At 45.0% G+C, this 12657-nt stretch overlaps 1 protein-coding gene across 1 annotated transcript; it reads right to left on the reverse strand.

The window, feature by feature from the left end:
- Positions 1–5518: 5518 nt before the first annotated feature.
- Positions 5519–7130, reverse strand: LOC102427045 (spindlin-2B). Its single transcript, XM_006096163.3, has 2 exons — positions 6982–7130; positions 5519–6491 (listed from the first exon to the last, which is right to left on the reverse strand). Exon 2 carries the CDS (start codon positions 6487–6489, stop codon positions 5686–5688), a length of 804 nt encoding a protein of 267 aa, XP_006096225.1. The 5' UTR covers positions 6490–6491; positions 6982–7130; the 3' UTR covers positions 5519–5685.
- Positions 7131–12657: the final 5527 nt, after the last annotated feature.

The following is a 12657-nucleotide window of genomic DNA, read 5'->3' on the forward strand; positions in this document are numbered from 1 at the left end:
GGATTTTAACTAGACTTATGGGAATTATTTCACAGCTAGAGGCCCAGTGCACAAATTCGTGCACAGGTAGGGTCCCTAGGCCTGGGCAATCAGAACGATCTGCAGGATGACCGGCAGGGCGATCGCACCCCCCCGGCCCCCGCTAGCACACTCCTTGGCTGGCCTGGGGTTGCAGGCTGGGGGCAGCTCCTGCATTGAGCATCTGCCCCTTGGTGGTCAGTGTGTGTCATAGTGACCGGTGGTTCTGCTGGTCATTCCGTCATTCAATTGGTTTGCATATTAGACTTTTATTATATAGGATATATAGAAGTCATTATGTTGTACACATGAAACGAATATAATGTACATCAATTATGTACTTCAATAAAAATTATTTTAAAAAGAGATTTCATTTTGTTTCTCTTACCAAGTACTATGTGTAGTGGTTGTCAAGTAGGACCCTCATTCCTACCAATTATTTCTTTAATTGGTCTGAGAGGAGTTAAATATGTGCGACACCTTCTGAGTTGTCTCTTGAATTTATCTCTCTTAAGCAGAAGATTCAATCTAATTTATTCTCAAATAGAGTAGGATTTGGGGGCCAGGGACATCTGTCCCTGTCTGGGAGACCTGCAGTTATCTAGCTCTGCCTGTGACTGTGTGACGTATGAGGAAGTCCTTGGGGTCTCATAACAAAGGATGTCCTCCCAATCCGGCTTTTCTGAATACAAAGGAGATATTTGGAACTCCATTTTTGTGATGATTGTGCCTGTCTCTCAGATGGTTACGAAACTTGCAAAGAGAAAAGGGGTTTTATTTATTAGTCCTCTGAAACCTCAATTGAACTTTATGTTGAGCTGTGGCACAATTTCAATCTGGAAGAGAAGGTATATCCATTGCAAGTATGGCAAGACCTAGTGCCACTTCCTTAAGAAAAAACAAAAAAACAACATTCCTCCTTATTTTCCGCCTTAACACTTACCACTTTTTCCTTCCCTAAGGAAAAACAAAAAAAATCAACAACAACAAAAACACAAAAACAAACAGGACAATGGTTACTATTTCTAAGAAAGGAAAGGCAAATTTTGGCATTCCAAAATTGCACTTTGCAATTGTCTCCAATAATGACCTTGAGGAAAGAGTTGGGAGACTCTGACCATATTCCTTTAACAGTAATGTATGCACAAACCAAGACTGATTGTGTAATCCCATCACTAATAACTAATCATTAATCTCATACTCACTCCATTTTAACTCAATTATACTTAGAAAGGACAATATGACTTGTCCGTGGGAATGGAAAATGGGTTGTGATCTGGAAAATGCATTTTTTAAAATTCCACATGAGTATAGGCATCTGTCCTTTACCCAGACACAGGGTAAGTTCACGGCCTGTCTGAATTCTGTACTAACTGTTTTAATCCATGACAGGTACTGTTTGGGGTACCTGCTCCCTATTACAATGATAGCACCCTTTAATTCTGACCTGGTTTGAATAGAAAGGTAGGGAACATTCCAAGGGGGTGAACATTACAGTAACAATTTACACAGTTGGGTTTGGGGTTTTTTCGTCAGTTTTTCACGCTCTGGTAGGTCACTTCATCAGCATTATACACCCAAACAAAAGCAGTAAGAATCCAAATCATTCAGCTTTTATCTGGGGGAGGTTGTGTGGTTCAAGGATATCAGAAAATGTACAGTTGTGTCCCTGCCCGCCCCTCGCTCCCTTCCTCCCTCCCTCCCCGCTTCCCTGGCTCCTACCCTCCCCCGCCCCCCAGCCCAGCAGAGCCCGGGGAGGGGGGGGCTCCGGAGGTCGGAGGTCGACTTGGCGGGGAATTGGTTCCTTTGGCGCCTCCGCTTCCGCTCACCTGGGAGCCCGGTCCGGCCCCGCGCCCGAGCACATCCCCCAATAAAAATTAAAAAAGAAAAAGAAAATGTACAGTTGTCATTGACACCCGCTGTATTTCTCTTCCACCAGATATCTTGTCTAAGGTCAAATTATGGAGCGATGCTTCAAAATATAGCCAGAATCCAGACAATTATTATCACACCCACTGTCACCAGATTGAAATTTAAACCACCATGATCAATTAATTACCTAGAATATTGGATACTCCCAAATTGACCTCCCTTTTCCCATCCTTTCACCTCACACAGACTACTTTCCAGAGTTTCCAGAGACAAATTGCATCATACCTCTGCTAAAAAGAATCAAATAGTTCCCCATCGCACTCAGGGTAAAAGCCAAATTCATTCTAGCACTTCCAAGGCTCTACGCTATCTGCTTCTCCCAGATCCCTATCACTTGTTTTCACTTTTGGTTCTGTTTAGTTGGCATTTATCTGAACTCACTTCTTGATATTCACTACTTCAGTCACTCCAGCTCCAGCCATGCTGGTATCCTCAGTGTCTCTAGAACATGGCAGACACACGTGCCTTGGGGGCTCACACTTGCTGTCCCTGTACCTGGAATCCTCCTTCCCCAGGCATGCACAGGGCCAGTCCTCTCACTGCCTTCAGGTCTTTACTCAAAAGCCACGTTCTCAGTGAGGCTCTCCCTGGCCTTCCTGTCTAATCAATTTCAGACTCCTGTCTGGAATTTTCACTACCCATTCCTCCATATTTTCCTCCTTAACACTTACCACTTTGAAAATACTTTAGATTTATTTATTGTATCTTAGCTATGGTCTGGCACACTGAAATAAAAGTTCTATGAGGGTAGGATTATTTTATTTGTTTCTTTTGATCATTGCCTCATCATAAGTGCCCGTGCCTAGAAGTCAGCCTGGCGGAGAGCTACCTGTAGTTACTATTGGTGCGCTGAAGCTAAAACAAACAAAAAATGGAGTCAAACTAAGGCAAAGGGGGAGCTAGTCAGTTTTCCCTGGGTCTTGCCTCAAAGCTACACACACGAATGCCTCCAGGAGACAACTAGGCATTGTATTCATTAGAGTGAAGCAGGCCAGCTGCGGGCTTGGCCACCTTGAGGGAGCATCTGAGTCTATAATGGGCTGAGCCCTTCCTCAGACCCAGCTGCTGTATCCTTGTTGGAATGTGGACCATAATCCTCAGTTTACTGGGTTTTTTTTAGGTGGGCCAGAAATAAGAATTTTTAAAATATGAAACCTCCCAAATGTCCAGGTAGTGAGTTAAACATAGAAAAAAACAGGAAGATCAAAATGAAAAATGACTGCCCACTGAAATTGGCTCATGTGTGTCCTACAGGTGATTGTAGGACTAAATTCTGTGATATATGAAAGAAAATTAAGCCCTGCTATGGCGAGGTGGGCTTGACTTTCATCATTCTTCAAGGAAACGGTTCAGGTCATGTTGGGTGTAGAATGAATAGGTATTACTACTTTTTCAACTCTTGGCACTCCCTACCTCCCCCTCTCCCTACTTTTTAGGAAAACTGGGCAAAGGGTAGTCACAAAATCTCTTCCTTTCAGGACAAGGACATATTTTGGTGAAGGGTGGAGGGAGTGAACCTGAGAGAGGGCTTTGAGGGACTAGGGAATGTCAAGGAGGAGAGGAAGAGAAGGGCCCATGTGTCAGGACACCATATCTCTGAGGGACTTTACTGGGGTTACTGCAGCGTCACACCAACAAGCACTACACCTCTCTGTGGCCACACAGAGCCGAAGGAGTGAGTGACACCCAGCCACGGATCCCAGCCTGGCTTCCCATGCCATCCAGCTCACCTGGAAACACAGCCCCACTAACTCCCATCACTGCTCCCCATGTGCCTGGGCGGGCCAAACTGGCCAGCAGTTCCCGGAGAAGTCAGTAGCCAGCCCACCTGTTGGGATACAGCCAACAGATGGGGCTTCTGGGGACAGCAGACCTCAGTTTGGTGGGCACTGGCTGGAGCCACCTGTGAGAGGCATGGACTGAAGCCAACGATGAGAAGTATGGACTGTCATGCCCATGCCCTGGAGAGAAACAGTAGGCACAATCCTCTGATGTCCCTCCTCTGAAGGAAGCAAGGTTCAGTCCAGCCAGAGGAAGAACAATGAAGGGACTGATGCTGCTGGGTTCTGCAAGGTTCCAGTTTTGTGGATAAAATGCTTTCCAAATGCAACAGGGCACAGCTCTTCAGATCTGCGAGCCCAGCCGACCCGTTCCCGCAGGAATTGCTTACACAGTGTAGGGCAGTGGTTGGCAAACTGCAGCTCGCAAGCCACATGCGGCTCTTTGGCCCCTTGAGTGTGGCTCTTCCTAAGCCTTACGAGTACCCTAATTAAGTTAATAACAACGTACCTACCTATATAGTTTAAGTTTAAAAAATTTGGCTCTCAAAAGAAATTTCAATCGTTGTACTGTTGATATTTGGCTCTGTTGACTAATGAGTTTGCCAACCACTGGTGTAGGGTGAGGAACCAAGACCTTCAGGTCCAGGATTTGTTGCACCTGGGTCCTCTGAGCAATGAGGCCACCACAGCCAAATGCTTAATGCACAATGCTAGTGTGTTTAGGCTGAGGGTCAGGGGTTCTGCTTTGCAGTTGTGGCATGAAGTCCCTGAAATAAGACTTTTAGGTATAAACCTGGCTCCTGCTTAACCCTTGAGTCATCCCTGTCAAAATACCCTTCTAGGGAACCTCCAAGCCACCTGGTTTCTTTCAGTTGCCTCATGCTTTGTGCCCAGAGCCAGGGACAGCAATGTGGACAGGTCAGAAGTGCAAGTTTTTCCTGGGCCTTCCCATCTCTCCTGGGCCCCACTCCCCACACCTCTTTTTCTGCAGCTCACTCCCTTGGTCAGTCTTTCTTCTTGGAATTCCTCCTTCTTCAGTATCCCTGGCCCTTTGGTCCTCACGTGCATAGGTCCTACCTCAGAGTAAGTATCCTTTAGCCCAGGGGTGGGCAAACTTTTTGACTCGAGGGCCACAATGGGTTCTTAAACTGGACCGGAGGGCCGGAACAAAAGCATGGATGGAGGGTTTGTGTGAACTAATATAAACTCAAAGTAAACATCATTACATAAAAGGGTACGGTCTTTTTTTTTTTTTTTTTTTTAGTTTTATTCATTTCAAACTGGCCCAATCTGGCCCGCGGGCCGGCCGTAGTTTGCCTACAGCTGCTTTAGCCTCTCCCCAAATCCCTGCCAACTTTTTCTTTCTCCCCTTGCTCTGGACCTCTTCTGAGATTCTTTGTGCCCCTCTCTACTCAAGTTATTCAGTCTGCTTTCCTCTCAGCCCCAAGAGCTCCCTCTCCCTCTGTTATTCTCATCTCCTCCCAGTTGGGTGCCGCCCCCTGCTAAGACATCCCTCCCCTCAGGAAGCCCCTCCATTTCTGGCCCTCCCCACTTCTTCCTAAGCAGTAACCTCCCCTTTGCCCTCCCCCCACAGCCCATCTCTAGTTCCTTCTCCTCCCTCCTTCCTAGACCAGGCCAGCTAAGTCCTAGTCCATTTTTAGATGACTGACTATGATGCTAGCTGCACTTTATTCACAGCCTGAATTTACAGCTGTCCCTTCCTTTCATGCCCATCCACCAAACACACCCAGTCTCTTCAACATGATAAAGTCCTTCCACACAGCATGTCATGTCCACACACGTTTGTATTTTTCAGAACAAACAACAGTTATGCTGGCAACAATGCTAAATCAACAGGACCCTTAAGCTCCAACACACTGGAAAACAACATCATTTTGCAAACCCACAAACTATACATTCGCTTTCACAAATGTGGCAAATTCTACACTAACAGTTAGAACTTTTTCACCAAGTCATAGACATAGATATGGAAATCATCATCAAACTTGATGAAGTACACAGAGGGTTTGGCTTCCACTTGGTGAATGACCATGCCGATCCGTTTGGAGCCATCTTCTTTGGTATATTCCACATGTTTGCCTATCAGGCCATCTACAACCCCGGGCTCCCTCTCGGCGGGAGGAGGCTCACTGGGCTCTGACATGATACGCAGGTCTCCTTCCTTATAGTCATCCAGAAGCTGGTACATGTACAACACGGGATCTTTCTCATAGGTAATATAAAACCACGATTTCATGATTGGTGCTTGGGCTAACACCATCCCTCTCCACTCATCCTTAGAACCATGCTCGCCCTCAAACATATGCTCCACAGCCTTGCCAATGATGGTGTTGGCAAGGTTTGCATCAGCGACCTGAGATGATGCCACCCTGTCCGAGAGAATCTTAAGAGACAAAACTCTCTCATCTCGGTGAAGTTCGAGTCCATAGACACAGTCAATCCCATCATATTTCACCAGATACAGAGAGGGGTTTATAGGCACCTGATCCAGAACGGTCCCTTTCCACTGGGTGACGGGCTCGTTGCCTTCCTTCCATCCGTGGGAAATCCTGCAGCCCACGATGTTCCTGGGGGGCTGGGACGAAGATCTGCCCCGCTGCTTCTTTGGGCAGCTTCGCTTCTTCACGGTGTTGGTGTTCGCAGAGCCAGTGGCCTGTCCCGCTGGTGAGCTGGCTGGTGCGCTGGCTGGTGCGCTGGCTTGTTGCCCTGTGGCTTCCTGTGCGCTGGGGGTCTCCATGCCTGCAGCCAGCGGGAGCGGGGAAGACAAGAGGAGAGAATGTAGGGGACGTTCAATATGCCCTAAGGTGCCGTTCTCCAGACAGCGACATCTCTTTGTACCCTGCGCTGCAACTACATTTCCCCTGTGCGCCTGTAGCCAGCGCTGGCAGTCCTGGCTGCGTGCCTGCAGGCGCTCTCTGTCCTGGGCTCCTTTCGGCTGCGCGAAGGGCAGCGGCGGCGGCGGCGGGGCTGGCGGGGTTAGGAACTCCGCGGCAGGGGACAGGCTGCGTCCCGGTTCCGAGCCCCTGCCTGCACCGCCCGCCCCTGCCGTCCACTCTGACCCCCCTGCAAAGCGCCCGTCCCTCCCTGGCTCTGACCCGCGGGCGCTCACTGTCCTGCAGCCCGAGCACCCCAGCCGCCCTGGGACTCAGCCTCCGCCCCGCTGCCCCCCAATACCCGCTCCCGTCTCCTGCGGGAGCGCACCCCACTCTCTTTCCAACCCGGTACCCACCGAGAGCCTCGCCTGCCTGGCGTCCACCTCCGGGGAGCGGGCCTCACGTGCCCAAATCGGACACCTCGCTCCTGCCTTCGCGGTGAGCCCGCGTGGAAGGAGAATGAGCGGGCGGCGAGCGGCGAGCTTGCAGGAGCCGCTTGGAGAGGGTCGGTGCACCGGGGGCGCGTCCGGGAGGGCGGCGGGGCGGGCGGCGAAGAGGATGGCGGCGGCGTCTCCAGCAAGCGCGCTGTGCTCGCGGACCCTCAGCCTCAGGTCGGCGGCAGAGGCCCCTCTGCCACATTGGGATCCCAGCAGTCGCTACAGTTGCAGCAGTCTCCTCCCCCTTTCCGCATGCGAATATCCTCTTAGTTTTCCGCTTAGGAAAGAGGCCTCCCCGTCTTGCTATTCACTGCACCGGCAGCCTTTCTTGCCTAGGAAAAGAGCGTAGACTTCTCCCCAGTTCCCAAATTCGTACCTGTGTGACCTGTTGGCGCTCCTTTCTTCTTCTCCTCCCCACCTCCACCCTCCCTGGTTCTCTAGCTCCACCCCTCAATTCCCTGCCAGAGTGGTTTTCCATTCTTAACACATTCCTCACATTTTTGCATGCACACATATTCACACAGAAATACCTTACCTTTCTCGAAACTTATATGGCTACAGAAATCCTTTATATGCATGCGCAGATACATGTACGTGCATTCATATGCACATTTCCTCTAGATATTTGCAGATAGGCATATTAGCAAACACACAATCCCAATTATATACCTCTACCCAATCACAACACACAGACATAATTCTTTGTATACACAGACACAGAAATCCCCATCATAAGTTTCCTGAAAGCAGGGATAGGCTTCTTTTAGATTTGCAGACCTAATTCTGGAAAAATAAGGCTTAACTTAGAGAGTTATTCTTGAATGTAATTGCAACGTCTAACAAACCATATCTAGTTTTGCAAAAAATGGCATCCATTTTGAATCTTTTTTATATCCTTTTTTGTTATTTATAATTTTTCGTCCATAGTACAGCATAATCCTGTAAGACAAGCCTGTCAAACTCAAAGGCTAACACGGGCCAAATAAACAAGGTTTAAGCTTACATGGGCCGCAAAAAAAAACAAAAGCTTCAATTTTCATAGAAACGTAGGTTTATTTCGATAGAGACATGTTGAATACAAAGGGCTGAAATAAGTCATTGTTAACCTAAAATAATAGAACATTTTAATAAAATTAATATTTTTTCCTGAACATTAACTTACCGGACACTGAATAACTGCACAAATTAATAAGCATAACACAAATAAACCTATTTTTCTTATTCTCCGAAAGCGAAATATTTCCTGTTGCGCACACCAAACAAGTCAGTCCAAGACTAATGACGTGGCCATCAGCTGCTAAAATATTCGCTGCTAGTATTAGTGGAGAGAAATGGTGAGCCTGTGTGTAAGGCACATAAGGGAAAAGAAATGATTTAAAGTAAAAGGAATTTATTGGCTACTTATTTGAAAAATCTGATAGTTAGATTAGACTTAGTCCAAGTGCTCAGGCTGTGGGCTGACTCTGTCCCCTCCAAATTCATGTTGAAGTCCTAGCTCCCAGCACCTCAGAATGTGAAACTGTTTGGAGATAGTGCTTTTAAAGAGGTAATTAAGGTAAAATGGGTCACATATGTTGGTCTTAATATAGTATTAGTGGTGTCCTTCTGAGAAGAGATTAGAGCTCAGATACACATAGAATGAGCATGTGAGTACAGAGGGAGAAGAAAGCTATATACAAGTCAAGGAGAGAGGCCTCAGAAAAAAGTCAACCCTGGAGACACCTTGACCTTAGACACCTAGCTTCCAGAACTGTGACAAGATAAATTTGTGTTGTGTAAGCCACTGAGTCTGTCATGCTTTTTTTTTTTTAAAAAATATATATTTTATTGATTTTTTACAGAGAGGAAGGGAGAGAGATAGAGAGTTAGAAACATCGATCAGCTGCCTCCTGCACACCTCCTACTGGGGATGTGCCCGCAACCCAGGTACATGCCCCTGACCGGAATCGAACCTGGGACCCTTCAGTCCGCAGGCCGACGCTCTATCCACTGAGCCAAACCGGTTCTGGCTGTCATGCTTTTTTATGGCAGCCCTACTGAATGAATATACTCAGTGATGCCACCAAAAACCAAGTTGGGTTCTGTCTTCTATTTTCTCTCATGTCGGTTTTATCCTGAAGTTTATGTTATAATATGGTTGTTGACAACTTTGGGAGTATATGCTTCCTTATTCGTGAATAGTAACAGAGAGCAGCTCTTTACAGCAACTTTTTAAAATTCCATTTGACGTTCTATATTATATTAATTACAGCAACTTTTGATCAAAATTGTGCTCTGCTTTGCTTGGGACCAACATAGCTCATTTGCCTGCCCTTGTAATATGGACAAAGATTACACTATGCCCACTTGTCTTAAATCCAGATGATATACTTATTTCATAAACAATCACATTAGTAAAATGGCACCATTTGACTAATTGGCTATACTCAAGAACCATCACTGAAGTAGGAGGTGGAGTCAATCTCACCAAAATGACATAGGTACTAAACAATCAAGAAAGACCAAAGTGGATATTGATGAGGTAATCAATAATGTCTGCAGCAATTCCAGGCTTTTATTTTGAAAGGCAATCTTTGGGGGCGGGGGGGTGTTTTGTTTTTAATTTTATTTTTAAATACATTTTTATTGATTTCAGAGAGGAAGGAAGAGGGAGAGAGAGATAGAAACATCAATGATGAGAGAGAATAATTGATTGGCTGCCTCCTGCACACCCTCCACTGGGGATCGAGCCCACAACCCGGGTATATGATCTCCTGGTTCATAGGTCGATATTAAACCACTGAGCCATGCTGGTCAGACTGTTGGCACTTTTTAAATTACTGCTTCAATTTCATTAGTTATTATCAGGCTATTCAGGTTTTTTGGTTCTTCCTGATTCAGTTTTGTAAGATTGTATGTTTCCAGGAATTTGTCCACTTCACCCAGGTTGTCCAATTTGTTGGCATATAGTTGTTCATAGTATTTTCTTACAATCCTTTGTATTTCTGTGCAGTAAGTTGTTACCACTCCTCTTTCATTTCTGATTTTATTGATTTGTGTCTTTTCTCTTTTTTTCTGGTTTAGTTCTAGTTAAAGGTTCATCAATCTTGTTTATCTTTTCAAAGAACCAGCTGTTGGTTTCATTGGTCTTTTGTATTGTGTTGTTTTTTTAGTCTCTATGTCATTGATTTCCCCTATGATTTTTATTATTTCCTTCCTTCAGTTTACTCCGGGCTTTGTTTGTTGTTCTTTTTCTAGTTCTTTGACGTATAGGGTTAGATTACTTATTTGAGATTTTTCTTGCTTCTTGACGTAGGCCTGTAATGCTATGAACTTCCCTCTCAGGACTGCTTTTGGTCTGTACCATATATTTTCAATTGTTTGTGTTTTGTTTTGTTTTTTTCATTTGTTTCCAGGTAATATTTTTATTTCTTCCTTGATCTTTTTTTTATTGCTTAAAGTATTATAAGGAGTATTACATATGTCTCCTTCCCCCCCCCCCCGCCCTTGACAATCCCCCGGCCTCCCCTACCCCCCAGTGTCTTATGTTCATTGGTTATGCTTATATGCATGCATACAAGTCCTTCGGTTGATCTCTTACCCCCCGCCCTCCTGCCCCCTAACCCTCCCCGGCCTTCCCACTGTAGTTCCACAGTCTGTTCGAGACAGCTCTGCCTCTGTACTTGATCTTTTTAAAAAAATATATTTTAATGATTTTTTACATAGAGGAAGGGAGAATAGAGAGTTAGAAACATCGATCAGCTGCCTCCTGTACACCTCCCACTGGGGATGTGCCCGCAACCAAGGCACATGCCCTTGACTGAAATTGAACCTGGAACCTCTCAGTCCGCAGGCTGAGGCTCTATCCCAGTGATGGCGAACCTTTTGAGCTCGGCGTGTCAGCATTTTGAAAAATCCTAACTTAATTCTGGTGCCATGTCACATATAGAAATTTTTTGATATTTGCAATCATAGGAAAACAAAGACTTATATTTTTGATATTTATTTTATATATTTAAATGCCATTTAACAAAGAAAAATCAACCAAAAAAATGAGTTCGCGTGTCAGAGGAGGTGTCATAGGTTCGCCATCACTGCTCTATCCACTGAGCAAAACCCGTTAGGGCTCTTCCTTGATCTTATTTGGTTACCCATTCGTTGTTTAATAACATGCTATTTAGTTTCCATGTGTTTGAATGTTTTTGAGGGCTTTTTTTTTTGGTAGTTTATTTCTAGTTTCATGCCATTGTGATCCAAGAAGTGATTGATATAATGTAAATCTTCTTGAATTTGTTGACTTATTTTGTGTCATAACATGTGGTCTCTCTTTGAGAATGTTTCATGTGCACTGGAGAAGAATGTATATTGTGCTGCTTTTGGAATGTTCTGTAAATATTAATTAAGTCCATTTGATCTAGTGTGTCATTTCAGGTCACTGTTGCCTTGTTGATTTTTTCATTTGGAAGATCTAACAAGTGATAACAGTAGAGTATTAAAGACACCTACTATGACTATATTGCTGCCAATCTCTTCCTTGAAGTCCACCAAGAGTTTTCTTTATATATGTAGATGCTCCTATATTTGGTGCATCCAGTGGGGCCTTGACTTACGAGTGTCCCAACTAACGAGTTTTTTGAGATACCAGCTGTCTCTCAGCAGATTTTTTGCTTTGAGTTGACAGAGTAATTTGAGTTAACGAGCTCCTTAACGAGCTCGGTCTCGGAATGAATTAAACTCGTAAGTCAAGGCCCCACTGTATATGTTTACTGGGGTTATTTTCTTTTGTTGGACTGATTCATTTAATATTATGTAGTGACCTTCTTTGTCTCTTATTATGGCCTTTATTTTGAAGTCTATTTTTTTCAGATGCAAGTATTGCTACCCCAGATTTTATTTATTTCCATTTGCATGGAATATTTTTTTCCATCCTTTCAATTTAAGCCTATGTGAATCTTTTGTTATGAGGTGGGTATCATGTAGACAGCATATATATGAGTCATGTTTTCTTATCCATTCAGCTACCTTATGTCTTTTGATGGGAGCATTTAATCCATTTCCATTGAAGGTTATTATCGACAGGTACTTATTTATTGCCATTTTTATACCCATTTCTTTTCTCCCCCTCCCCCTTCCCCTCCCCCTCCTATTCCCCCTCCTCCTCCTCCTCCTCCTCCTCCTCCTCCTCCTCCTCCTCCTCCTTCTCCTCCTCCTCCTGGGCTGGATTCCAGGATCTGTATTTTAAACAACTTTCTTAAGGGATTCTGATGTTCATCAAAATTTGAGAACAACAAATCTAGTAGGCACATCCAAAATGAAAAGGAAATTCTCTAGCCAGCCACACACTGATAAGAATTTCAAACACCTAGCACCAATATTAGTTAATTAGACATCTGGATTCCTCAGTAGACAAGGAGCTGTGGGGAGCGGTATTTTTCAAGTCCACTTACTACTCAGTCAGGTCTCCTAGGAGATGGAAACACACCCTCCTTTGTGTCTCCCAGGTGTCATGGAGACAGGCATAATAAAAGGTAAAAGGCAGGTCTCCTAAGGATGGAGGACTCAAACAAGACCAGAAAGACCACAAGGAGCCTGCCATTATATGGGTATCTATACTAA

The sequence above is a fragment of the Myotis lucifugus genome, unplaced genomic scaffold (assembly GCF_000147115.1).
Source record: "Myotis lucifugus unplaced genomic scaffold, Myoluc2.0 scaffold_169, whole genome shotgun sequence".
NCBI lineage: Eukaryota > Metazoa > Chordata > Mammalia > Chiroptera > Vespertilionidae > Myotis > Myotis lucifugus.